At 36.8% G+C, this 27,158-nt stretch overlaps 2 protein-coding genes across 2 annotated transcripts in view; both read right to left on the bottom strand.

Annotated features, from left to right (window-relative positions):
* Positions 1-4,715: 4,715 nt before the first annotated feature.
* LOC129248688 (ras-interacting protein RIP3-like) lies at positions 4,716-7,847 on the bottom strand. The gene is made up of 3 exons (XM_054888317.1): positions 7,653-7,847; positions 6,894-7,538; positions 4,716-5,118 (listed from the first exon to the last, which is right to left on the bottom strand). Exons 1-2 carry the CDS (start codon positions 7,845-7,847, stop codon positions 6,915-6,917), a joined length of 819 nt encoding a protein of 272 aa, XP_054744292.1. The 3' UTR covers positions 4,716-5,118; positions 6,894-6,914.
* A 114-nt stretch (positions 7,848-7,961) lies between these two features.
* Positions 7,962-27,158, bottom strand: part of LOC129248687 (uncharacterized) — a 151,920-nt gene continuing 132,723 nt past the window's right edge. Inside the window, exons 8-11 of the mRNA XM_054888316.1 lie at positions 17,694-17,912; positions 17,024-17,256; positions 9,511-9,649; positions 7,962-8,491 (exon numbers count right to left, since the gene is read on the bottom strand). Coding sequence (XP_054744291.1) covers positions 7,962-8,491; positions 9,511-9,649; positions 17,024-17,256; positions 17,694-17,912 — 1,121 coding nt within the window. The remainder of the gene's footprint in view (positions 8,492-9,510; positions 9,650-17,023; positions 17,257-17,693; positions 17,913-27,158) is intronic.

Here is a 27,158-nt window from a genome sequence, read left to right as displayed (position 1 = left end):
AATTTTGTTTCGATATTTGTTTTGTGCCTTATTTTTTTTGTTTTTTTTTGTTCAAAGCAAAGGAACATACACTTTTTTCAGTGTGCTGACTTATTTTTTTTTTTCTTCAAGTTTGTAACCATTAAAATTTGTAATGAACTTACTGCTTATGATTATGAATATTTCATAAAGATAACACAAAAATATTATAAAAAAATTTTAAATTTTCCAAACATAAAAAACTTAAAGCAAACTATGTTACAAATACAAAAGTCAAAAATGCAGTTCTTTAATTTATTTTTCATATTTCATTTCTTGCATCTCTTTAATTTTTATCATTTTTTTTTTATTTATTTTTTAATCACAAATCATTGATGGAAACTGGCGCTGCTTATCGTCCGCTTCGTGCGCAGTTTCATTGTATGTTGATCGCTCTTTCTGCTCAATCTTTCTTGCATAATCAAATCAACACGTTAAGCGTCTTATACTCATTTTTGAGTAGTTGAAATGATATTTTTTATAAATTTTTAATTCTCAGCTTCGTTTACTTTGCTACGCTTAGCTGTTAATTTTTACAGTGTACATATGTACATATTTGCAAATGTAATGTGAAAGGAATTGATGCGCATTTTTCGGTGTTTTTTCTATTATTTGAAAATATTTTATATTTGTGCAATGTATTTATGTATGTACGTTAAGGGGCTCTAATGCGGCAAGGACACTCTCAAAGGTATTTTCAGACAGTTTAGCTTGCGTTATCTAAATAGTTCTTAATTCTGTTTTCTTACATATTTCAGTGTAGTCTTTACATGTACAAGTATTTATAACAGTTTGAGTGGTGCGGTATAGAGGTTTATATAAAAAGTGATTTATACAAGGAATTTACAATTTTTGATGTTCAACTCTGAGCGAGATTTTGTCAAAACGACTTAGGTGTTTTATAGAGAACTGCTTTGAAGAAAGCCTTTGTTTTAGTTTGGTGGAATTTGTGACTGTAAATAAACTTTCAAGGGATTCGATTTGTTGCTTTGCTGTTGTTCAACTCTTTTTTAGAATTTTCACTATACAAATTTTTTGGAGAGTTTGCATTTCGGACAAAAATACATTTTTTTTCAACTTTAAAAGTAAAAATTTTGTAGAGAAAATGTTTGTATGATTGCTGATATAAAAATATTTTGGAGAGTTTGAATTTCGGATATTATTGTAATACACATTTTTTTCAACTTTAAGGAATAAGGAATTTTTTGGAGCAAATGTTTGTGTGGTTGCTGATATGAAAATTTTTTCGAGAAAGTGTTTGTCTGATTGCTGATATGAAAATTTTTTGGGGGTTTTTTGATTCTTACTATAAAAAATTGGAGACTATGAATTTTGTACGCCGTGGAACTTTCAAGAGATTTGGTGTTTTGCTTTGCTGTTATTTAACTCTTTTTCAGAATTTTCACTATAAAAACTTTTGGAGAGTTTGAATTTCGGACATTAATACAAATTTGTTTCAGCTTTAAATGTAAAAGTTGTTTCAAGAAAATTTTCCTCTTATTGCTGATATTAAACTTTTTGGAGAGTTTGAATTTCGGACATTAATATAAATTTTTTTGAGTTTTAAGTGTGAAAAGTTTTTTCGAGAAAATGTTTGTATTATCGCTGACATAAAAAATTTGTGGAGAGTTTTGAAATTCTTGCTATAAAAAAGTTTTGGAGACGTAAAAATAATTTAGAAACTTAAATTTTAGAAAGCTTTTTAAACTATTATTATGAAAAAGTTCTAAGAAATATTTTTAGTTTTCAATCAGTCAAAATTTTAAGAAAACCTTACAGACTTTCTTTGGGAATCAATTTGTTGCATTAATGAAATTTTTTTAGTTTTCAATCAGTCGAAATTTTTACACAACCTTAAGAATTTCTTTGGAGTTTCTATTAGATATTTTTTTTTTGTTGAAAATTTAAGTTTTGGAGATATAAATATTATTGAAAACTTGTGACTGTTAAACTTTCGAATTGTATTGATCTTCTATTCTCAAAGCCTTTTTTTTGTTTTCGTTGAGCTCTGTTCGACCTCCCTTTCATTTTAACATTTTCAACGGGGTTGCAAAGAAATTTTGTTTGAGATTTTTTCATATTTGTGTACCTGGTTTGATATAAACGAAATTTCCTAAGCTCTCCACTCAAGCTGAGTACCAAATTTACCGACATTTCTCTCTTCTTTACACAGTTTAATGTAAAAGCGTCATATCTATTTCGTATAAAATTTAAAAAGAAGACTAATTGAGCCTGTTTTCTTTTTAAATGGAGAGTGTGACTGATTCCTCAATTGTTAAGCAATAAGATTAAATTTAATGAAGATTTTAATTTTTTGAGACTTGTTGGAGAGTTTTATATTTGACTTCTTATCAATTTAGGACTGATTAGTACACCAGAAACTAATTGTAATCTAATGTAAAAGTTGAAATCTCTAATGTGTAGACTTTTTGAGAAGACTCTAATTTTAACCGGTTTCAGTTTTGAACACTCTTGCAGCAAGCTCTTATATGAGGGGCATATGCAACGCATTCACAAATTTATAGTGAAGGTACTCAAAAAGTTTTATAGCCACTTGGAGATTTGCATACTTCTATTTATGTATACTGTGATATGAATGAAATGTAAAGAATTGCCGCTTAATTGATTACGCAGTTGCCACTACGTAACGATTAAGCTTTTAAATTTGTTTAGCAGTTGTCTGCTTGCTCAAACTCTAAGCATTTTACAATGATTGTAAACTTTGGTGAAGACTTAAGTCCTTTGACGACTTTTTTGGTGAGTTTGTCATTTTCATATTTCTGGCTTGTTTGTTTTTGAAAATAGAGTCTAATTTTAGCTGATTCTTTAAATTGAAATTGTGTAGACTTTTTGTGGAGAGTTTTGGTTTTGAAGCAATTTCAAGCAAGCAAGTTTTAAAGGCATATCCAACCTTTTGTGGAGACTTTTATTTTTGTGGAGACTTTGATTTTCGAAGTAATTTTAGTTTTGAAAAATATCCAACTTTTCCAACTTGAAGCAATTAATATTATAGTTTTTGTTTTTTGTCGAAAATTTGATTGACTCTGAAACTTCAATTAAAAATTTGTGTTAGGTAATTCTGGAAAAGATAACAAGAGGCGACTATTTCACCTTTTTTTCGAACTTTCAGCACACAAATGTGGCGAATTGATGGGAATATTTTGAAAAAAAAAATGCCTAAAAGTATTTTTTGCCACATCTTGAACTAAATTTTTTCACTTTTAACTACATTTTTTTAAAGTGATTTTATACGGGGCCTTGTCAACTGGGTGCTAATTTTTAACATATAATTTCCAGGGATATTTTTAATAACGTTAGGGATTTTTTGGAGACTTCATGCAATTTTTTTATTTTTATTTTTTAATTTTTTTAGAAAAATTGTGATTTTTCGTAGGCTTTTCGGAACATTTTCTAAGAAAGTTTTGAAGCAGCTTAGTGTAGAGAATTTTACAGAAATTTACAGTGCACACAACTACGAATACTAGCAGCAGTGTGTAGGTAAGTAGTGTAGTGGCAGCACATACATACATGCACATATACAAGGAGCTTGCAAATATACAAATTAAATAGGTTTCAGAGGAAATTTGTATGGGTCAAAAATTTGCAATATTTTCGGTGAAGCTGACGCTCCATTCTCCTCATTGCCCGCGCCAGTTGCTGCCACATAAATATGTGTGTATGTGTGTGCAGGTATATGTGTATATACGTACGTGTGTTCGTTTCTAGCTTCTAATATATTTCATAAGTCGTACAATTTCAATATTTGTTGCTTCATAACTGGTTTGTTGTTTGTTGTGGTTTATTGCAAAAGTCGCTGTGTAGATACATATTTATTGGGAAATTTATTTCGGTTTTTTTGTAGTTTTTTTTATATTATAATATTAATTTTCACTTTCAAACTTTCGATTTTATTTCATTTTAGTTTTAATATTAGATTTTCAACATTTTTGCATTTATTTTCCATTTATTTTTCCATTTATTTTTCTCAATAGTGTATGTATATACGTATATATGTATGTCGTTCGGTGTATAGTATTATCTAAAATCTTACCTGTAATAGTGTTTGAGTGCGCTAAATCACTTTTTTTTATCAATTACTGAATTTCAATTATTTTTTATTTATAATTTTTAATTTTTTTGTTATTTTGCTTTTGCTTTCTCATTTCTCATTTATATCCTTAACATTTTACTCGTCTAATGCTCTTAAATTCGGTAGTATCTTATGCTCTTTAAAATTTAGCTAAAAAAATTGTTGTTGTAACAAAAATGTGCAACCAAAAAGCGAGTCGTCGTTCTAAGTCTTGCTAACATTGTTGTTGCAAAAATTTTTGCTCTGAATTTTTATTCGTATTTTTTTTCTGTTTTTTCATTTTCTCTCTTCTCCACGACTCTGTTTGCTACTAAATATTTACAAGTACATTTTTTCGGACACTTATGTACATGCATGCACTAGTATGTTTATATGTATGTACGATTTTTTGTTGCTGATTTTGCAATTTTGCTTAGTGCATTCCTTAGTTGCTTTGCTGGCTAGTTTCTATGCTTAATTTTTCAATTTCGTTGGCATTTCAGTTTTAATTCACTTTAGCGCATCTATACATTCTTACATACATACATTCGTATACCTGCTACATTTCTTACTTGCGATTTTGGTAGATTTCTCTTCAATTCAAATTGAGCTATTTCTGCTTAGATTTTTACAATAGGCGTTTGTTCACTACTAACTTTTTTGTCCTCCATTTTGCATGCATTTCTTCCATTTTATCTTGCCTTATTGCTAACTGTACATACATATGTACGTATGTAATCACTTTGTGTTGTTGTTTCAGTTCGGTGTTGCTTTCTATACTTTGTTTCTTTCGTTTTGGTTTTCTGTCGATTTCGGCTTAAAACTTACATGTGTTAGTGTTTTTTTTGTTTGCTGTAAAATTCGCTTCTTTTTGCTGCTACTATTTCGGTGATTTTAGTGCATTGCTTTCTGCTGCTTGTGTTATTGCTGCATATGAAATTTCTATGTGGGTGTGTATGTACTTCTGAGTATAGATTTCACTGGCATATTCCTTTCAATCTGCTATCTTTGCGTAGAAAGAGAGATAAGCGCTGAAAGTAGAGAGAAAAGAAAAATTTCGCTTAGATCAATTTAAGAATTTTTAATAAGCCCAACTGGCACGAGAGGCGCAGTACGTATTTGAGTTTTTTTTTTTTGTGGAATGCGGGGCTAAGCCAAGACGGCATATACTTTTTAAGCATCAGGGTCTAAGAAAGTTCGCCTGCAGAAAAAAATGCATCAGCTGCAGATATGCAGTCGAGAGTAGAATTGTTGAGATTTCAATAAATTACTGGAGGTGTTATTGGTTTGAAGAATAAGTAGGTAGGTTGAGTGGTTATCGCAAAGACACACTTAGACCTTTCGCAGGTCCATTGTGATACCACTGAGGAATAAGTTCATAGCGTTTTTATATTTTCTTTTATTTTACAACGATTTGCTTGCTGTTTGGCAAAGGATAAATATTCTTTCGATAGAACTCTTTCTGCTCTACAAAACTATGTTAATTGTATTTTTGAGTTATTTAACTTTTTATTATTTTTAGGCTTAGAAATGGAAGGAGGCAAACCTTAATACTTCGGCACCTGCTTTGCTTTGTTTTTCATCGAGCTCAAAAAGCTGCCAAAACTGCCGAATGGAAGGAGGCAAACCTCAATCTTTCATCACCTGTTCTGCTTTGTTTTTCATCGAGCTCAAAAAGCTGGTAAAACTGCCGAAGCAGCCCGGGACATTTGCGACATGAATGGAGAAGCTGCCATATGCGATTCTACAGCACGAAAATGGCTTGCAAAGTTCAAAAATGGTGACTTTGACGTCGATGACACATCCCGCAGCCGAAAGCCATGTGAATTCGATGAAGAACGTCTCAAATCACTTCTGAAGGAGAACCGGCACCAAACCAGTAGTGAATTGGCGGAAAAAATAAACTGCGGTCATAAAACGATTCTCAATCACCCTCATGCAATGGAATGTACCGAAAAAATAGAAGCCTGGGTCCCTCACGAGCTCAACGAAAAAAACAAAGAAAGCCGCCTTCAACTTTCTTCTCAGCAACTTGCCCGAAAGCGAGCAACACGCGGTCATAAACAGCGCTTTTTCTACCGAATTGTCACAGGAAATGAGAAATGTTGGCTATACATCGATATGAAGCAAAGAAAAGAGTGGGTGGCTAAAGGAGATACACCAAAGCTGAGATCCAAGTTGGATCTTCCTCCAAGAAGATATATGTATGTTTGGTGGAACTGGGAGGGCATGGTGCACTGGAAAATGTTCGAAAAGAATGCCACGGTCAACAAGGAGCTCTACATTGCCAAGCTACACTGCATGAATGAGGCTATTCGGCTGAAAGGACCTAATCTGACCATGTCGATACTCCTTCACGACAACGTCAGGCCTCATAGTGCACAAGTCGTCAAAGCCGCACTCCAAAAGCTCGAATGGGAGGTCCTTCAGCATCCGCCGTTTTCTCCGGATCTTGCACCGACTGATTATCAACTTATCCGCTACATGTCAAACCATATGAAGTGGGTTACCTTCGATAACAAAGAGGTTCTTAAAAACTGGTTCAACAACTTCTTTGACACCAGACCAGGCGACTTTTGGCGGAACGGCATCAACAAATTGGACGAGAGGTGCGAAGAGATTAGCTTACTGATATAATCATTGTTTTTTGTTTAAATAAAAGTCTTGTGTAAATCGCTACTAACTTATACCCCAACCTAATACTTTTTGCCCGAAAAATCGAGCTCATTACCCAACTTAAATTTTTTTTTCTTTTTTTCCAAATAAATTTATTTTTATCTAATCATTATTAATATTATTTGCTCACCTCAAATCCATTGGGTTTTCATCAATGATACCACAGCCTATTTGCTTTTTGTTGTTGTAATTGTTGTTGCGTTGTTCGTAAAACATTTGACGTTGCTCCTGCGGTTGGTGCTTCCGCTATGGGCGTCGTTGCTCTGGTTGCTGTTGTTGTTGTTGCTACGCCAGCCGGTGTTGGTGTTGCTGTTGTCGAGTTGTCACTGCTACTATCGTCGCACTCCACTGTATTTGTAGTGCCAACTAAATGTTTTTCTATTGTATTTGTTGTTGTTGTAGTTGTTGTTGCTCCTGTTACTGCTGCTGCTGTTGGCGTAGTCGGTGTCAACCTAAGCGATTGCTCGATTTGTGTGGAATTACGTTGGGCAAATTCACCACTACTTCTATCCCCGCCATCGCGACGTGTTGTTGTACCATTTGCTGTTGTTGTGGCTTCTGGCGCGCCGGTGGGTGCTGACGATAGCCGCAAAACACGTAACTGATGACGTGGCGGTGGCGGCGGATGATAGTATGATTGTGACAATTGTTGCCTTTGCTGTTCGCGTTTGTGTTGCGGTTGTTGTTGTTGCTGTTGCTGCTGCTGCTGCTGTTGTTGGTAGTATGCGTATTGTGGCTGCAGATGCGGATGTGGCGATTTGCGGTGAGGATGCAACTGACAGTTACCACCCATGTTGATGTTGTTGTTATGATTGTTGTTGTTATTGATGTTGCTGCTATTATTGTTATTGTGATGATGATGCTGCCCACCCAAACCACCACTTTTCACATTTAACAGCGTTAAACTGTACTTGGGTTTCGTTGTTGCTGACGTTGTGCCGGCGAGATTTAGGTGCTGTTGTTGTTGCTGCAACAACTGCTGCTGCTGCTTCTTGGGCATTGTGCTAACCAATCCGGCGCGCATATATTTCTGACTCACACCACTACCACTAACGCAATCTAATCGATTACCACCCGTTATCATGTCACATAATCCCCCACCACCATTGATACCACCCACCTCTGCATCTTCACTGTCAACATTCACGCCGCCACTCCCTTCGCCCCCAACACCGCCGCGCAACGTCAATGTTTCAAACTAAAGATTGTCAGGATAGCTGCGGAAGTTGTAGGTTCTGGCGCGTTGAAATTGCATTGAGTCGATGCCAACACCAACGCCGCCACCACCTCCTCCACTGTTACCTCCGCCGCTGTAGGCATTCAACATCGGCGCCGTTGATTGTGAATTCATGGTGCCCATACCGTCATCGTAGTTGTTATGCTCACTGCTGCTGCTAATGCCACTGTTGCTGCCACATTTGCCAACACTACTGCCGGATTTGTGGGTACTGCTGCTGCCACCACCGCCGCTATTGCTACCCACAGTGCCACAGTTGCTGCCGCCCGATGGGCCTTTGATTGGCTTGAATATCGCTGTGGTGGCATAATACTTCTCCATTGGTGGAGGCGGCACCGAAGGTGGCCTGGGAAAAATAGCGCTCAGTGGCGGCGGTGGGGTGCGACGTACATTCACATAACCACCAACGACACCGCCGCCGGACATGGACATCTTTGTGGCGGGCATATAATCCTGCATGTGTGGCACGGCGTAACCGCCTTCGGGTACATCTGCAAAGACGAGAGTAAGGAAGTATGAAGGTGAGACGAAAGATAATGTGGAAATGGTAAAAGGAAAAACGGAGAGAAAAGTGAAATGAGAATAAATGTAATTGAGAAAAAGTATTAAAGTATACTCTAACCAGGTTTTGTTTTTAAAGGTGCTGGAAAGGTAGGGAAACTTATTTATTTGACGCTTAATCATTTGATGGTCAGTTGCCTGAAGGGCGTATGGAGCAATTTCCGTTCCTGAAGTGAACTTTATACATACATATTACTGACGCGTGCCTCTTAGAAGTTACGTTCTAAGTAAATTTCGAAAATTTGAAGACTATTTACTTCACTGTACTTTTATATCTAAATAAAAACCAAATGCAGTTCTATTTTATATTTTCTTTTTAATTATTTGTTTTGGAAGCATTTCAGAAAATTTCGAAGTTCTTACTAGGGCTATTGCAAGCCGGGCACAATGTTCACAGCAAAATGGTTGCTTTGCTTAACATAAACTCATAAAATTTACGTGGCTCACCTTTCTGGAGTTAATATTTCATTATAGTGTAAGCATTCCATTGGCAACCCTTAAACAACGCAGGTTCTTAGTAGTATTACATTTCTACACACACATATGTTTGGGGTACATATTCATGCGCTCATATGGACTAGACCTTATTAACGCACTTTGCGGCTTCCCAAGTTGGAGCGTGCCAAACTGACTGCTGCCACCTTTTATTTTAAACGACTTCGCCGCTCTCCTATCCATTTCATTATTTTGTCGCCCACACTTTGCTTTTAACTTTTCGCCCTTTTTAGTGGCAATACACAGCTCAAACCCCCATCAATGTTTCGACCACTTATTACTCCACCAACCCAACCGACTAAGCAACCCAATTGTGGTTCCTGCGGTTCTATGATTTTGCTAGTGCTTACCATTCACAACTTGTGCTTTCTATGCATGTGTATGTTCATACGAATGTAACCGATATTCTTCGTTTAATTATTTTTGTTTTATTTGCAATGCATGCAGTGCATACCTGTATAGTCTGGTGTCATGTTACATTGTAAATCATTTACGGCCGCATATCCGTTGACGCCGCTGGTGTACATATTCACATTGAATGGCTCGTGATAGAGACTATTCTTGCCAATGGAATCACTATCGTCGACGTTGGCCTGTGGTAGGAAATGAGAAAGAAGATGGATTAATTCATATATTTTAAAAGTCAATGGAATATTTGCATAAAAGGGGGAAGGATATAGAGATTGGGTGCTATGTTTTGTAGTATGAGGAAAGGTGTAGACTATAAAATATAGTTGAGTCAGAGCGAATGGAAGGCTTCAAAAAATGTATTAAGTCATCAGTAAAATCTCGCACAAAAACAAAAACAAAAATAACTAATAATTAAACTTTCAAGCTCCGCAAAAAAAAACACAAATTAAAAAATCATAGCGTCATTTGGAAAAATTGAGTGAGCTATAAAACTGCTTACCCAAATTCTTTCGGAAATTCTGCTTAAAAATTTAATATTATACTTAAAAAAAATTGTTTTTTGCTTTTTTTTAATTATTTTTTTTTTAACTTGCATTTGGAAAAATTGTATGAGCTATAAAACTGCTTATCCAAATTCTTTCCGAAATTGTGATATAAAATTTAGTGCTTTATAAATTTTTTTTTGTTTTTTTTTAATTTAAAATGTTTTGTTGTATTTTTTTTTAACTTGCCTTTGCAACAATTAAATAAGCTATAAAAGCGTATACCCAAAATTATTTTAGAAATCCTGATTAAAAATTTAATAGTTTATACAAAAAATTTTTTTTTGCTTTCTTGTAATTTTTTTGTTTATAGCTGCATTTGATAAAATTAAATAAGCCAAAAAACTGCGTACCCGAAATTCTTTCGGAAATTCTAATTAATAATTTAATACCCAATAATTTTTTTTTGTTATTTGTTTTAATTCTAAAATTTTTTGTCGTTTTTTTTTTCAATTTTTAATTTAAAAATTTTTTGTCGTTTTTTTTCAATTTTTAGTTTTAAAATTTTTTGTCGTTTTTTCTTTTAATTAAAAATTTTTTTCTTAGTTTGAATCTGGATTCATATGGTTTTTGCAGCAGAATAAACTGTTTTTCCAATAAAAAACTATTAAAATTAAATTAAAACAAATAAATTGTCAAAACTTGTCAATAAACCTGGGTGCTAGGTTATGACTGTGTTGGGATGACTTTGACTTTTACGATATACAAAAACAAAACACACAAAAAAAAAACAAATAAAACTAAAAACAGTTTCGCAGTTCGACGCAAATTTAATTTTTTGTTGTGCCTTTTAATGTTTGTACACTTTTCATATGAACGTATGTATGTGAAGTTTCATTTCAATCTGTGAATTTATTATTTTTTCTACAATTGAAAAAATTTAGTTTCGTGCAGCGACTAAAGTTTTATTTTTAGAAGGTTTAAAAGCAAAGAAAATTTATGAAGGAATGTTCAAAGTATACTATATAAGGACTGTTTGCCTTCAAATAGTTCAGTAGAAAGATGGATGCTGATGGTTGAATTGCAACGTGGTCGTACAAGCCTTGAAGACGATTCACGTCAAGGACGTTCAAACCAAATAACAATACCAGAAATCGTAGAAAAAATATAAGAAACCGTATTGGAAAATCGTCGAGTGACTAAAAGAGATTTAATAGAAGCCCTAGGCATCTAATTGGGGAGTACAAGAATATTTTTACTGAAGTATTGGGTCTCAATAGGTGACGCATTCGCTAACAATGGAACAAAAACACATTCGAATGCGACCATCTCAACAAACATTTACAGCGTTTTCAAAAAAATAAAGTGGATTTTGTGCATCGATTAACTTGGGTCTTTCACCATGATCCTAAGTAAAAACAGGAGGCTGAAGAGTGGTGGGAACCTAGTACTTCGGCTCCGAAACGAGTTCGTGTCCAGAAATCGGCCATGAAGGTGTTAGTATCAGTTTTTTGGCATGCGAAAGGAATTTTGTTTGTGGATTACTTGCAGACTGATAAAAAAATAAATTTTGAATATTATTGTAACCTTTGGACCAGCTGAAGGAAAAAATCATCAAAAAATACCCAGTTTGCTAAAGAAAATATTATTTTTTATCAGGACAATGCACCGTGTCTCCTTAGACTCCCAGACTGGCGTAGCGTATTCCAAACAGAGGTCTACGCTATAGACAAAGTAGCAAAAACGATAAGACCAATGGACTTACCTTCAGCAAACCTTATCATTTTTGTTGATAGTCAAGCAAAGAGCAGGACTCAGGCCTCAACGCACATCAATTCAAAATGTGTTGAAGAATGCAGGAGGCCGCTGGCTCTTATTCAACAAAACCACACTTTGTTGGGTTCTTGGTCACTGTTAAGTGGAGGGAAATGAAAGAGCAGATGAGTGCGCAAAGAAAGGCTCTGAACCTCACCTCCTGGAATTAGCAGAGGATATTCCTTTAAAAGAACTGTTTACAGCGATTGACTTGAGCGTAATCACGGAAACCGATAGAAGGTAGTATCTGACTACTAACTGTAGAGTCTCCAAAGCGCTCTGACTAAAACTGAATCTCGAAAGGACAAAATGTCTGCCTGGATTTAACACATCAACACAAAGATTCACTGCACTACTGGCATCCGAGTAATTCAATGACTTTCACAGGAGTTGTGAAGATGAGGAAGAAATTGAGTCTGTGAATGTGCTGCACTTCAAAGAAGCCGTGCCAACCATCTTGGCGATTATTTCTTTGAAGCCTGGGAAGGTAGCAAAATGCCTCACGGAAGTGATTAGTTAATCGCTTAAAAATATCTGAGTGGCTTAAGCAACTTAGTTATTGAATGGACATCAAATGCTGGTATCAAAATGGGCCATAGGCCACCGAGTTTCCTGTCTTAGACAAGCAACCTGGCTAACTTAACCTAACATAGATACTCAAACGTTGCTACTACTAGTACTACCAACCCTGTCAACCCTCAAGAGAGTAATCAGCTGAGACGATTATAAGGAAAAAAATCTATATGCCGCAGATTTCTGCTAAAATAGGTTATGTCAGCTGACACGGATTTATGCAATTACCAGTTTATATGTGTTGGTGAACAACTACACCACACTCCGGTAGATTAAAGTTGCATGAGTGTTTCTGAGTAATGTTTTATAGATAGCTTTAATGTTTACTCTCTGAATTGGGGCAAGAATTTGCCCACGTAGTGAATCAAAGTGGCATTAGATAATCTGTGTAACTATTTTTATCCATCATAAAATGTTGCACTACCTTTTTTATACATTAAATTCCGTCATTAACTAACTTGGAATTTGAAGCTAATGCAGTGCATAATCCTGCGAGCTAAGCTTAAGTAGTACAACATAGAAGTCGAGCAAAAAAGTCGACACTATAAAGCCACTAAAATGCATTAAAGTAAAGCAAACTATTTGCTGTGGAACGCAAAAAAGTAAGAGGGGCGCCGCTGACTATCCGCGGGTCGTTGTGTTCAAGCTCGCCACTCACAACTAAAAGCACTACTTAATAGCGCAGCACAAGTGCCAATAAAGAAAATAGAGCATAGAAATAAAATAGAGCACGAAGCCATTTAAAGTACCGCAGAAATAAATATATGTAAGTATGCAGGTACACCTATGTAAGTAAGACGAAAAAAATGTAAGGGAAGGCCAGCTAAAATAAAGACAAATAAAATAAAGAAAAATAAAATAGAACTAAAAAGTTGGTACTCAAATAAAAGCAACTACAGTACATGCAAACAAATGGGTGAATAGAACTAAAATAAAACTGGCATCACACACTTATCAAACACTCATACATGCATGTACTTATAAACAGTCCCGGGAAAAATTATTCAGGGAAAGTATTTCTTGAAATTTTCCGAATTAGTTATATAACTTTGATAACTGATAAATATTAAGTGAAGTGAAAAGTTCTGAGCACTTGGTTGCAGCACAAGCATATAAACTGGGTCCAAAAATAGACCGAAGCTGCCGGCTCTGATTTTTGCCAACTATTACATTTTTTCTTTTTTACGTCGACTTTTTTTATCTCAACCTAACCCAACTCGACTTTGGAATAACGTAAACCACAACTGGACTTACTACACACAAAACTATTAAATAATATTGTTATTTTGAGCCTCCCTTTAAATTCGTCTAACTCCATAATACGAAAGCAACGCGAGATGTTCAGTAGAGACTTTTAGTGGAAAAGGCTCTGAAGATTAAATTTCTCACCTATTTCAAAATAACTAAAAAATTTTAGTTATATAAATAAATTTTGGTTTTATCACATAACGAAAAAAGTATTTTTTTTTTAGTTATTCCCAGTCAGATGATCCAAGTATTTTGGCCATGGTCATGTACCTTGCTCATACTCATATATATTATTTCCATATAACGAATACAGAGAGAAAATTATATGGCGAAAATACGAAATATCGTCAGGAAAAAAACTCTGAAAAATCAACGAAAATTTTCAGCGACTTCAAACCTGCACGTTGTTATACTAAAATTTACTGGGCTGTAAAACTGCGTACCCAAATTGTTTAAGAAAATTATGAAATTTTTCTTTTTAATTTTTATGAAAATTTGTTGAATTTTTATAAATGTTGTACAAAGTTTGAAAATGGGATTACAATAGTCTTTGTTATGGAATAAAGTATATTTTTTTCCAAAAGATGAAATGAAATTAAAAATATTATTAATAATAGTCAAAACTATTCAATATATGGTGCCTTTATTAAATTTCTGTGGGTGTGCTTTGCACTGATTTTTCACTGCTTCGCTGTGCGATGTATTTGAATATAAGTCGAAAAATTAAGGCAATTCCGCCATGAAGCCTTTAGGGATTACTAGGTGTATTACCAGCTATCCATGAAAAAGATAACAAAACAATAACAAAAAATAATACAAAAAAGCAAGAAACGAATTACAAAAAAATTTAAATAAAAAAAAACAACAAAGAATAAAAAAAAAATTGAGGTGTGTTTTTTAAAAATGTCAACAAAAAAAAAAAAACAACAAACACTAAGAAGTTTCTAGGGATTACTGAGCGTATTCCCAACTTTTCATAAAAAAGATAACAAAACATAAACAAAAAAACAAAAAATTATAAGGAAATATAACCAAAATATTTAAATAAAAAAAAAATATATAAAAACAACAAAATCTGAGAAAGGGGGATTTTCATAAATTTACAAAAAACATTGTTTTTTAGTATATTTGATTCTAAAAAATTTTAAAACCTTAGAAAGAACCAAAGGAGTAGCATAGGTGCCCAGACAGTTACAAAGACAGAAAAAGAATACACTTTTAAACCATTGGTGTCATTTCCTTTGCTCTGACTTCGCTTCTTTTGCGAATTACATCGAAACATCGCCGAAGTGGCCACTTACGTCAAATTTGCCAAATTTACGGTCTTTGAAAAATCATAAGCACTGACGAAGGTCGTTAAGTTAGAATTTTCAAAAAATCGATTTTGTTTTTATTTTATTTTCTTAATGTACATGTACTAAAGAACGCACACAGAAAATTTAATATCGTTCCAGTGAATATTTTCGAAGTTACACGTAAATTTGAAAAGGCGTTTTAGAGAATTTTTACCTATTTTACGATTTCTCAAAAACGGCTGAACCGATCGTTTTGAAATTTTAACACAACCTTCTCAGATATGTTTTCCAGGTATTAATCAGAGGAATAAGAATTCTGATGATTTTTTCTTTTTTTTAGTCAATTTTTCGCGAAAATTTTTGGAGAAAATTCGATTTTTTCCCCTATACCCTCCCTTTTATCAAAAATTAAAATTTTGACTATTTCTTCGATTAATATCTATCTTTATCTATCCAAAAAAAGAATTTAATTGGTTTTTCGATTTCAGATAATTCAAACCGGAGATATTGTGTCCACCGCCGAACGCTTTTTTTTGGAGGATGCTTAAGAGATCATCTGGAGGAGCCGTGCACTTCAATATTTTCACTAACTTTACGTGCCATAATTAACTTTAAAGTAGAAATTATTTGAATAATTAAAAATTGTATTTGTTTAATAAAATCAATATTTGTAAAAAATTATCAAAACAACGTGATTTTTCAGCCTTACAAGTGCATATAACCCCTTAATGTATTCCTATTTAGAAAATTGCCCCATATAAACGCCAAGTTAAGCACATTCTTGCTGGAGGCTAATCGGATGCGTCGAAAGATTGTAATGATTTCAAAACATGTAAGGATAGGACTTTTCTGTAGAAACCTCTTTAAAAGCACTTTTAGACCTTTTTATTTACATTGCCTACGTGGTTCGGAGTTCCATAGTGAGAATTATCATCATTTGATCTGTACACACGATTATTTTTATCCGCAAGGACTCAGTTCCAATTTTATTGTTGATTCTTTTTAGCGGACATACTCTCTAACTAAAGCCAAACATCAATATCAATCGGGCCTTTTAACCAACATTAACAAAAAAGTAGACGTACGCAAAACAGATTTAGGCGACGATATACTCGTAGTACTGCTTTCTCAGTGCAGATCAGAAATGCAAAGCAAACTGAACGACCTTGTAAGGCTCTCCCACACTACTGGACTCAAAGTCAATGTAAAGAAAGCAAAATATGTGGCATTAAATGCGTATGTCCTTCTCTATGCTTGTGAAACATGGTGTCTATCAGCAGAAACCATTTAAAAGCAGCAAGTGTTTGTAAACCGAAACCTGAGGTACATCCCGGGCATTTGGTGGCCAGACAATTGAATATCGAACGCCGACTTCCACCGACGATTCTTACAAAAACCACTCGCGCAAGAAATCAGAAAGTACAAGCGAAGGTGGCACGGAGATCAGCAGCCAAACACTAGACTGGAATCCCCAGGGTCAGCGAAACCGAGGCAGACCTAAGGGCTCATGACGCCGTTGCATCGAAATTTAAAAACCTGACGTGGCAGCAAGTAAAAACAAAAGCAAGGAACACAACGGAGTGGAAAATATTCGCTGGTTCGCTAAATATTCGGAACGGAGTTCGAGGAACTATGCTAATGATGATGCACGCAAAAAAAAATTTTAATAATTTTAGAAATCGGAAATTCGACCGAAGCGGACGTGATGTCATATATTTAATTACATTTTAATTTATCAGAAATTACCTAAGAAATCATGTCTTCAAGTATCTAGAACGACTATTCCCGGTTACCCTGTGTGCAGCTTGATGTAGATTTCAGTTTTAAGGCCATAAAATGCTGCTAATATTTTTACTTTCAAACTAAATATTTATTCATTTATTTTTATATTATTTATTCCTTTAAAAAATTATCAGTTAAATATTCATTTATTTAAAATTACATTCTTGGTCCCATTCGTACCTTTCAAGATTTTTTACTATTTTACTTCTTCATTTCTTGTAAAAACAAAAAAATTTCGATGTTGTATGCATAATTTTGTTAACCTCTGTATAAAATGCTTGCATGGTTTATAACTTTGTATATGTATAGGTATACCATATGTATATAGGTGTACGATATTGTATGTCTATAACGCACTCACCTTAATGCCACTGCCATTGGGTCGATGTTTATCCACATTGCCACCCAGCGTATTCGGATTGAAGCTATATTGGAATGCGTCCAGGACATTGCTGCCGCGCGCACGCTTCGTACGCGTTACAATGCAAAATATGGCGCCAACGAGGAAAATAATTATCACCGTTAGAATAACAATAACAATACCAATTGAGAATTTCTCAGATGGTTCCTGATCGATGGGACGTGGGGCAATTACTGTGGAAATAAAGTGAAATGAAATGAAATGAATGTATATTAGTAAATGGCAGCCATGTGTTTCAGTGGAGAAGAGACGAAATGTATACATATCTACATAACAAATATACCTGCATACACTGTGTATCTATGTACGTACGTGTGTTTGTATGAACTGTTAGTTGAGTGCAATTTGCACCGCCCTTTCATGCATTAAATTAAAGATAAATATTTAAAAGGAAAATAATGTTTTCAATTATTTGCCAAGCGCGCACTTAATTGTTATAGGAAAATACTTTTTTTTTATATTTTTTATTTCCTTTTACTGTTGTCCTCATTCAACTATCTTCATCTGTTTTTTTTCTTTTTTTCCTGCTTTTATCTGCCACTAACTGTACCTACTTTCTGCTAATTTCTACCCTTTCTTGGCACTTTTACATAGTTTCAGTGTCACTTACATTGTGGCCCATTATTGTAGCCGAGGCCAGCGCCCCCAGCCGCACCCGCCGCCATGCCTACTCCGTCACCCATGCTGCCGCCATTCATTGTGCCCATTTTGCCCATGCCGTTCTTTTGGCCATGATGATAGTCATTACTTTGTAATGGATATTCGCGTGTATCCTGTGGCAGCGTGGCGCGTTGCTCGGACTCATCTGTGAAATTTCCCACGGCCGGCACTGCAAGTGAAAGAGAGTAATAAAAGTGTTAAAATGGTAATGGGAGTGGTAAAAGTTAAAAAAAAAAAATTATGTAACTACAAAAACTTTGCAAACATTGGAGTATTTCATTATTCTTTGTAGTAGATTATAATTTGTTGCATTATTATTTATTATATTCTTATTTATTATGCTATTTATTTTGTTATTGGGTATGGAATAGGGAATATTTTATATCAAATCATGTTGTAGATTCACCGTTCAGTTCAGAGAAAGCGTAAATATGGACATATTTTTGCTTGAAGGCACTGGGAATGAAACAGGAATGAGTTGGCGTAGTAAAATATTATTTGTTGTACCATTCAACGACTGATGAAGTTCATCAGGAGCACGGAATATCAGCAGCATAACATTGGCTCTTGATTTCTGCCTTGAAAAACAGAAGCCTTCGTTTCAAATTCTTCGAAATATTTTAGTATATTTTCATCCCGAATCGATAAAAAAGTAAGATGATAAAATTTTATGCAAATGCACTAGGATAAGTTCATAAAAATTAAAAAAAAAGTATTTCATACCCATTTAATGAGTAAAGAAAGTAAATAAAGCAATGTTGGGTAAAAAATGAGGTATCCAACCAAAACTATTCAATTGGCATTGTAAGGCCTATACTAACATATGCGGCACTAAAACTCTATAAAGAAGTTGGTGCAAGAGTAGCAGCTATCTTTTCAGACAGTCAAGTAGCCATCAACGCCATCAAACGGAGACTCCAACTCCATTTCATCCAAACTAGTGTAGAGAGGAACTAGAATTGCTTAGTCATTGGATTGAAATTACTCTGCTATGGCTTTCCGGTCATACGGGAACATACGGGGTAATGAGATAGCGGATGAGCTAGTATGAAAAGGTTCGACACTAGACATAGCAGAGGCGGAGGCAGTTGCCACCCCACTCAACACAATAAAAGCATCCATTGCTTCACACTATCATCATTTAGCCGAAAGAAGGTGGAAGCAATTAACTACATGTATTACAACAAAAACCACATGGCCGTCGTATAACATCCAAAGGACGCATTACCTGTTAGGATGCTCTCGACCAAAGATTTCACGCGTCACTGCAACCCTTACAGGTCATTGGAAGGTAGGAGATCATGCTGCCGCAACTCCTCTTCAATCCCATCTGCAGAAGCTGTAAAGCGGAAGGGGTGAAGGAAAGTCTTTTCCACTACTTATGTGAAAGTCCAGGGCTAGGTAGGGTACGACTTCGCTCTTTCGGTAAGCCTTTCTTACAGCAAATTAAGGAAATCTCAGACTCGAGATAAAGAATTTGCTGCTATACTTGGATCGCATCTCACAAAATGGCTCGGACTTAAAAAAAAAATCCCATCATCACACGAGAACAGTGGTAGTCAAATGGTTATTAGGATTATTTCAGTAGAAATACTCAACCACTTCAACAACAAAAACATTTCACACCTCGCCTTATGAGAAGCTTCAGATACATGCGAATGATTTTAAAGCAGTACTCCTAGAGTTCAAATGCTTCACTGATTTTAGTTGTGCATGGATTTAGAATCATCATCATCTGTGCAACGATTGGTGTGCTCTATTATTCCACATTTATTTATATATATATTTATATATCGTTCACTTGCGTTCATGGGGAAATAGAGCTATACCGATGCAGCAACATTTTCTCAAACAAGCAGGGCAGTTGGTTATTGGTCTATAGGACGACGGCTGTGTGGTGGCATTTCCCAGCTGGGATAACATTGTCTGACTATTTTTCTATGACTTTGGACTAGGAAATTATTGAAGTTTAAAAATTCTATTGATATGGATATGAATGCGTTGGTATGTGACTACCATTGGAAAGTACACAGATTCGAATCTCCATGCATGAAATAGCAAATTATAGAAAAAGTATTTTCCAATAGCCGTCGCCGTTCAGCACGCAATGGTGTATTGTTGCCGAATATATTTTAATTTCGTTTTAAACTTTCTCATCTGCGAAATCGACTTTGGTGCAACTATCTTCACGAAGACAGATCAGTGGCTATGCTGACGATCTTACTATTTGTGCAAGAAATCCACGCTCACTTGCCGACTGGCGTGTTAAAACTCATTAATAAAGCAAAGCCAGTGGGTCTGGAAGTTAAAAATAAAATGAGAAGTAAAAATACCTCGTAAGGTCAAGTAATATCACTCGCTACAACAACCTGGAAGTTGGTATACATACTTTTCATGTATGTCGAGGGGCAACCGCTATTAGAAAAATGTTTTTCTTAATTTTGGTGTTTCACCGAGATTCGAACCGACGTTCTCTCTGTGAATTCCGAATGGTAGTCACGCACCAACCAATTCGGCTACGGCGGCGGCCCTTCGAATACCTGGCTATAAACTTTAGCAACATAGCGGATTCCCAAATCTACGTAAACGAATGAATCCAAACTGCTAACAGAAGTTACTTTTAATACAATATCTTGAACTGCTCAAAAACTGCCTCAAGGACGTCCCAGCTGCAAATCTATAAGACCCCAATAAAACCAATAGCAAGCATGGCTGCTAAGCATGGATGACCGCCAACATTAAGAACCACAAATGAGAACTACGCTTTGAGCGAAAGATATTTGTTCCAGTAAAGGAAGCTGATTGGACTTATAGAAAAAGATATAACAACACAGCCGAACAACTGATAACGGGCCAAAACATTGTGCCCTTTGCTAAGACGCTGAGGGTACGACGGTTTGGGCATCTTCTCAGAATGGACAACAACAGGATAACGAAAAAGACCCTCACCTCTTATATGATGGGCAGCAGAAAACGCGGAAGACTCCCAAGAAGACGGAATGATAATATCTAAGAAGACCTCGTGTATGAATGCTAAAAGGTCTTGATGATGATGATGATGTATTAATGCCATGAAATAGGAATGCGATTTTTTCATGGCCGTTGAAGTAGCGCGCTAGCCTCAAGTAGCCCTTTGAAACCAGACTAAGCTTGTTGCTTCGACGAACGCCTTACCCCACGGGGTTGCCGGCAGGCGTGGGTGAAAAAAAGGCGTATCAGCCGCAGCTTCTACCGTTTGTCGCACACAGAGGTCGCGAATGGGACCCTGTTCGTATTTGAACCCGTGGAAGTACATATGCTTTCAAACATCCCTGATCGGTTAGAAACTGACTTAGGTTAGAGTCCACTCCTCCATCCTTTTTGACTAGCCAGCATCTCAAGCTTGGGTCGCAGCGTTGAGTCCACGGGCGTTTTGTCGAGCTGTTTCGTCTCTCCTGCCAAGTTTAGGTACTGGTTTCTTGTATTACGCAAGGTTTTATTACACTGCCAACCATTATTGCTTTGGCGGCCGCCGTAGCCGAATGGGTTGGTGCGTGATCACCATTCGGAATTCACTGAGAGGTCGTTGGTTCGAATCTCGGTGAAAGCAAAATTAATAAAAACATTTTTCTAATAGCGGTCGCCCCTCGGCAGGCAATGGCAAACCTCCGAGTGTATCTCTGCCATGAAAAAGCTCCTCATAAAAATATCTGCCGTTCGGAGTCGGCTTGAAACTGTAGGTCCCTCCATTTGTGGAACAACATCAAGACGCACACCACAAATAGGAGGAGGAGCTCGGCCAAACACCTAACAGAAGTGTACGCGCCAATTATTTATTGTTTTATTTTTAACCATTATTGCTGCTTCGTTTGTCATTATGTCTACTGTATGCATTCCGGCGGCCGCCGTAGCCGAATGGGTTGGTGCGTGGCTACCATTCGGAATTCACACATTTTCTAATAGCGGTCGCCTCTCGGCAGGCAATGCCAAACCTCCGAGTGTATTTCTGCCATGAAAAACTCCTCATAAAATTATCTGCCGTTCGGAGTCGGCTTAAAACTGTAGGTCCCTCCATTTATGGAACTACATTAAGACGCACAACACAAATAGAAGGAGGAGCTCGGCCAAACACCCAAAAAGGGTGTACGTGCCAATTATATATATTTACCTATGCATTACGGCGACTACTATCTCTGCTTCTACCGACACAGTTTTGAAGGAGCAGCATACTCGAAGATAGACAAGCGCACAATACAGGATTTCACTCTTTACAACGCCTGCTAGACGTTGGCGCCGCCGTTGCTTCGGCTCACTCGTAATCGCGGATAAAGCTGATACCGGCGCTGATGTTTTCTCAGTTGCATATTCAAGGGTTTGATTGATACCCTCCTGTGTATCATATACCCCAAATACTTTACCCGCGGGCAGTGTTGTAGTGCTGTGATTGCCAATTTGTATGACTGCAACTTCTACTCTGATTGCAACTTCTTTTCTGCCCTGCGAGCTAAGGTCTATTTTGCATCGGTCATGGTGGTGGTTAGCTTTTTCGCAAACGTCTTTGGCAATAATGACTACTGCGACATCGCCAACGAAACCATTAATGTTGGAGCCATTGAGTATTTTGAGGTACAGACCGCCATTGTACACAACATTTCAGAGCAATGGTCGAAGCTCAGAACCTTAGAGAACCCGCCTTGATGCCTTAAGACTCTTCCTGGCTGCTGCTGGGTCGTATTCCAGTACGGGTTCTTCGAATTAACGTCGTATAATTGCTTGCAGGTAGAGGGTACTTCAATGGTACTCCTGCGTTGGAAAGATCAGGTGGAGAAGGACTTGGCTTCACTTGGTGTGTCCAATTGGCGCCGGTTAGCATGAGAAAGAAACGACTGGCGCGCTTTGTTAAGCTCGGCCAAAATCGCGTAAGCGGTAATCGCGAAGAAGAAAAGGGTACCTCAATATTGTTCTGTGTGTCCAATATTTTCGCCCAGCTTGCGATATTTTTCACATCCAAAGTTGCTACCAAGCAGTAGCCTTTGGAACCTTGTGCAATTTTTGTGGCAATACTCGCAGCGTGAACGTTAGACCTTCCTTTTTTCAAGCCAAACTGGTTGCCAGATATTCCCTTAGCTATACCGTAAGACATCCTTTAGTACTAGCTTTTGTCGCTTCCATATCGATGGAAACGTTCCCTTCGCTAAGGGTATGCAAGTGTTTTTTTTTGTTTGAAGGAGGCTTAAATTAAAATGTCAGAAATATCTCAAAGGTGCCGTCACACAAATAGTATATGGGGTACGCTTCCACTAATGCTGTAGTAATCTTCCCACCTCGGCTAAATTCTACACGGCGACCACAAACGTATAGCATCAGGGAGAAGCCGCATGCCAAACAGCCATGTCCGCTAAGCCACTGCGAAAGGTGATAGTCGGTGTTTCCATGCGTTCTCTCTAACCACTCTTCAACACGTGATAGGTATGAGTTTGTGGGTCCAACGCACGCTTTGTGACTGATTCCCTCGGCCAACTGTCAGCAATCGCTCAACTGCTTTTTGTGCTGGTGTGAGCCATGCTTCTTGCATTTTATAGAGTTGGTTCATTTCATCTGCCAAGGAGGTACGGAGGGAGCTTTCCAGCTGGTACACATATTGCGTCATCAGACAGGGTATATATCGTCCCCTTAGTATGACAATAGCCTATGTGCTCATAGGCTATTATTTTTTTATTGACTTTTTGGATTCTCCATCGTCGATTTTATATGTGGTCAAAATTCTAGTTCCACAAAGTGGGTCAAAACGTCAGTCAAAAAATAATAAATATTTACAGACATAACGAGATTGGAGTGAGAGCCACTTTCGACAAAAAGTTTGAAATTCATTTTCTCAAAACATCAAAAAATTGATAGGCTATTTTAATACTAAGGGGACGATATGTTTATAAGTACTGACAATAGCAGCTAATAGGATATCAAGCAAATTAGCACTGATTCAATTAGAGCCACATTAAAATTATTTAAATGCTGTAGCTTAAAAAGTTTTTAGTCATAAGTGACTCGAACTATGGACACAGAAGTTGTTAATTTTATGCATTTATGTGCACATGCGTATGCCCGTAAATGGTTTAAGCACACAGATATATACAGACATACACATATATCTACCTAATGTTGTATAAACAAATGTATGTGCAATTAGAAATATCAAAAACAGCCATTACCAACTCATGAGAAGCAATGAAAAGCAAAAATTTCGCATGAATTAAGTGAATTGTCATTTCAAAAGTGAAATAGACAAAACCATTTGGGACAATTTGGGACAGCACTTGAGGCAATTACCGCTCAACAAATTGTCACGCACAATAGCCAAGGATACAAGCAATTGCTGGAAGATATTGTAGAGGAAGGAGCAGCTGCTGCTGCTTGTGCTGCTGCGGGTTACGTTTATTCTTTGCCTTCATTGTTCTGTAAATAATAAAGGCTAGCAAAAGCTGGGAATGCAGTAGCCAAAAAGGGGTTATTTTCATTGTGGTGTGGAGAATGCAAATAAATGAAGATAAATAATAAGCAGCACGACACAATTGTGAAAAAATAACCACTTGAAAATTGTCTAGTAGTGAAAAGAAAACATCAAATAAAATAATAAAAAATAAAAATATGGACAATCAAATAGCTAAAACAAAAACAAAACAAAGAGTGGAATAAGAAAATCTCTAAGGTAAATAAAGATAGGGAACATAAACAAAGCCTTCAAGTGGTTGAAAAGGTGAAAAAGCGGTAGTGCGGTGCAGAAGCGTTAGGTAAGGGGTGATCAGATGAGAGATACTTTTCCCAATAGGGGTTTTTTGACAGATCACGCGTTGCTACAGTCGAACTAAATAGTTAATTTTTTCAGTATTAATTACCATTTCATCATGGAGAGACTCATGCCTCAACAACGTCCAAAAATCGCACAACTTTATTACGAAAATCGACGCTCTGTGAAATGTGTTCAACACGCGCTCAGACCAACTAATGGTGTACATACTCGACTAAAATAACAGTGAGACATGCCGAAGAATCAGTTAGGCCCGAATTAGGCAGGCCTTACTGAGGCACGCCTCACTATTACCTTACCAGGCCCACGTTAGGAAAGGCAAAGATTGGCATGCCAGAACAATACCAAATTTGGTTGTGGTCACGAAAATCTGTGGCAGTGTCTCACTTAGGCATAAATTGGAATCCCTAACTGATTTGTAGAAGGGCATCTGGAGTATTACCGAAGTTCGGTTTTTCGAACCTGCGCCTAATGAGGCAGATGTGTGGCGATATCTTTCGGGACTTGGGCTTAGTTTGGCTGCCTTATGAGGTGCAAATTTGGAATGCGGTCTGCCTTATTTGCGCCTATTCACCGCCTTACCAAAATTTCTAGTCGGGTAACTGTCCTACGGAACGTACTATTCGGCCAACTAGCGGCAAAATTGAGAATAATTTTCTATTATTGGATGATACGCAACCGCTTAGATCACGTAAAGCCTGAAATAAAGAGATTATTCCGGCTGTAAAAGAGAGTTTTGTAGGAAAGAGACCCAGAAAAATCGGTTCGGTGTCAATGTCAACAGCTTGTCCTATCTTATGGCACTACTTGTGCAAAGATCTTGGTTTAAATGCGTATAAAATACAGCTAGTCCAAGTTTTGAAGCCGGCCGAGCTTCCAAAGTATCATAATTTCAGTCGTTGGACTCTTGAAAAACTCACCGAGGATCCGCATTTTGAGACCCAGACTTTAATCAGCTACAAGGTCCATTTTTGACTAAATGACTAGGTCAATAAGCTAAATTACCATACTTCGGCTGAAGAACAACGAGGCGACATTCATGAACAGCCTTTACATCCATTGATCGTCTGGTGCGGCTCATGGCCTGAAGAAATCTTCGGCCCATATTTCTTCGAAGACGAGGCTGACGCCAATGTAACAGTGAATAGCGAGCCTTTTTGCGCCATGATAAACGATTTTTTGATGCCGGAAATTGAAGCTCGAAGCCCGTGATCTGCACAACATTTGGTTCCAACAAGTTGGCACTACTTCCCAAACAGCCCGCGAAACCATGGACTTACTGCGTCGTCGTTTCGGTGCTCAATTTATCTCTCGTCTCGGGCCAGTGGCTTGGCCGTCAAGATCGTATGATATCTCATTTTTGCACTTTTATTTGTGGGGTATGTAAAGCCTAAATGCTTTGTGGATAAACCAGCTTCGATTGAGTCATAGCAAGCCAACATTACTAAAGCTATTCACGAGATCAGACCGAAGTGCTCCAGCGAGTCATTCAAAATGGGTTTTTACGGATGACCGAATTACGGCGCAGTTGCGAGCAACATTTGAAAGAGATTATCTTACAAAAATAAATGTCATGAATGGTTCGACACAAAAATAATAAAGATTGTCCTATCAATTGGGATTTTCATTGTTTTATTTCAATTTAAAGTCTGATAGCTCTACATTAATCACCCTTTAATAGGTATAAATACAAAAGTCTCCATATGTCACACGGAGGTGTTTCTAAAGGCATTCTGCTAACCCTCTGTTCGGAGTGGAGTGAGTTGTTGAAAAATTGTAGTAAGCATCCATGAAGGCATAAAAGGTAGTGTGAAATTTGTTTATGTCTGTGACGCAATTGAAAACCGAAATCTCAGCATGCTATCAATATGTTTTTGTTGTTGTTGTTTTATTTTATTTACATTTTTTATATTTTGGTTTTTTCACAAGAAAGCCGAACGGTTGGCCACGAAAGGCTCATGAAAGGATTTGGAGGCTGTACGCACAGTTGACTACAAACACAAGCCCTTTTTTTACGCGGTGCCATATCCTGATAGGGGGCACAACCGCAGCGCTTATGATTACAAAAGCCAACAGCAAAGCAAATTAGTAGTTATGAGCGCACAGTCAAAAGAAAAAGCATACAAAAAGGTATACAACATTAAATAGGGGGGAGAAAATAAAATCAAACGGAATTTTTCAGTAATAAAAAGCAGAAAACAAAAATCACATAAAAGATATGACATCGCGCGACGTACTCTACGAGTATACTTAAAATAGTTGCACGCACCGTGACAAACAATAGAAAAAAAGATGCTCCGAACAAAGCGCAAAGGGAAAACAAGCGACAGAAAGGGAAACCACAACGCAAAATAAAAAACAAAAACGCAAACTACGCACGTTGGCAAGGATACGAGCGGACAGCAAATCACAGCGTCTTTGTTGTGGTTTGGCAGCACTATAAAAGCAAGCACAATACAACTGCAACAAAAAGGATATGAAAAGCTGAAGTATGGCGGACGGATTGTTACTGCTATTGCTGTTGATTTTGCTGCTGCTGCTGCTCTCTCATACTTACATACATACAAACATACATACATAAGTTCCGACAAGAGCATGACGAGCCATTCACTTCTTGTGAATGAGTTAAAT

Source organism: Anastrepha obliqua, chromosome 5 (genome assembly GCF_027943255.1).
Source record: "Anastrepha obliqua isolate idAnaObli1 chromosome 5, idAnaObli1_1.0, whole genome shotgun sequence".
Taxonomy (NCBI): domain Eukaryota; kingdom Metazoa; phylum Arthropoda; class Insecta; order Diptera; family Tephritidae; genus Anastrepha; species Anastrepha obliqua.
This window is presented reverse-complemented; position numbering and strand designations above follow the sequence as displayed.

Bases quoted from the DNA above. Each gene is read 5' to 3' on its own strand.
- LOC129248688 (XM_054888317.1), bottom strand. From the start codon at position 7,847: ATGATAACGGGTGGTAATCGATTAGATTGCGTTAGTGGTAGTGGTGTG. The intron at 7,539-7,652 runs GTGAAAAGTGGT...GGTAACTGTCAG, and splicing joins ACAGTTTAACGCTGTTAAAT to TTGCATCCTCACCGCAAATC.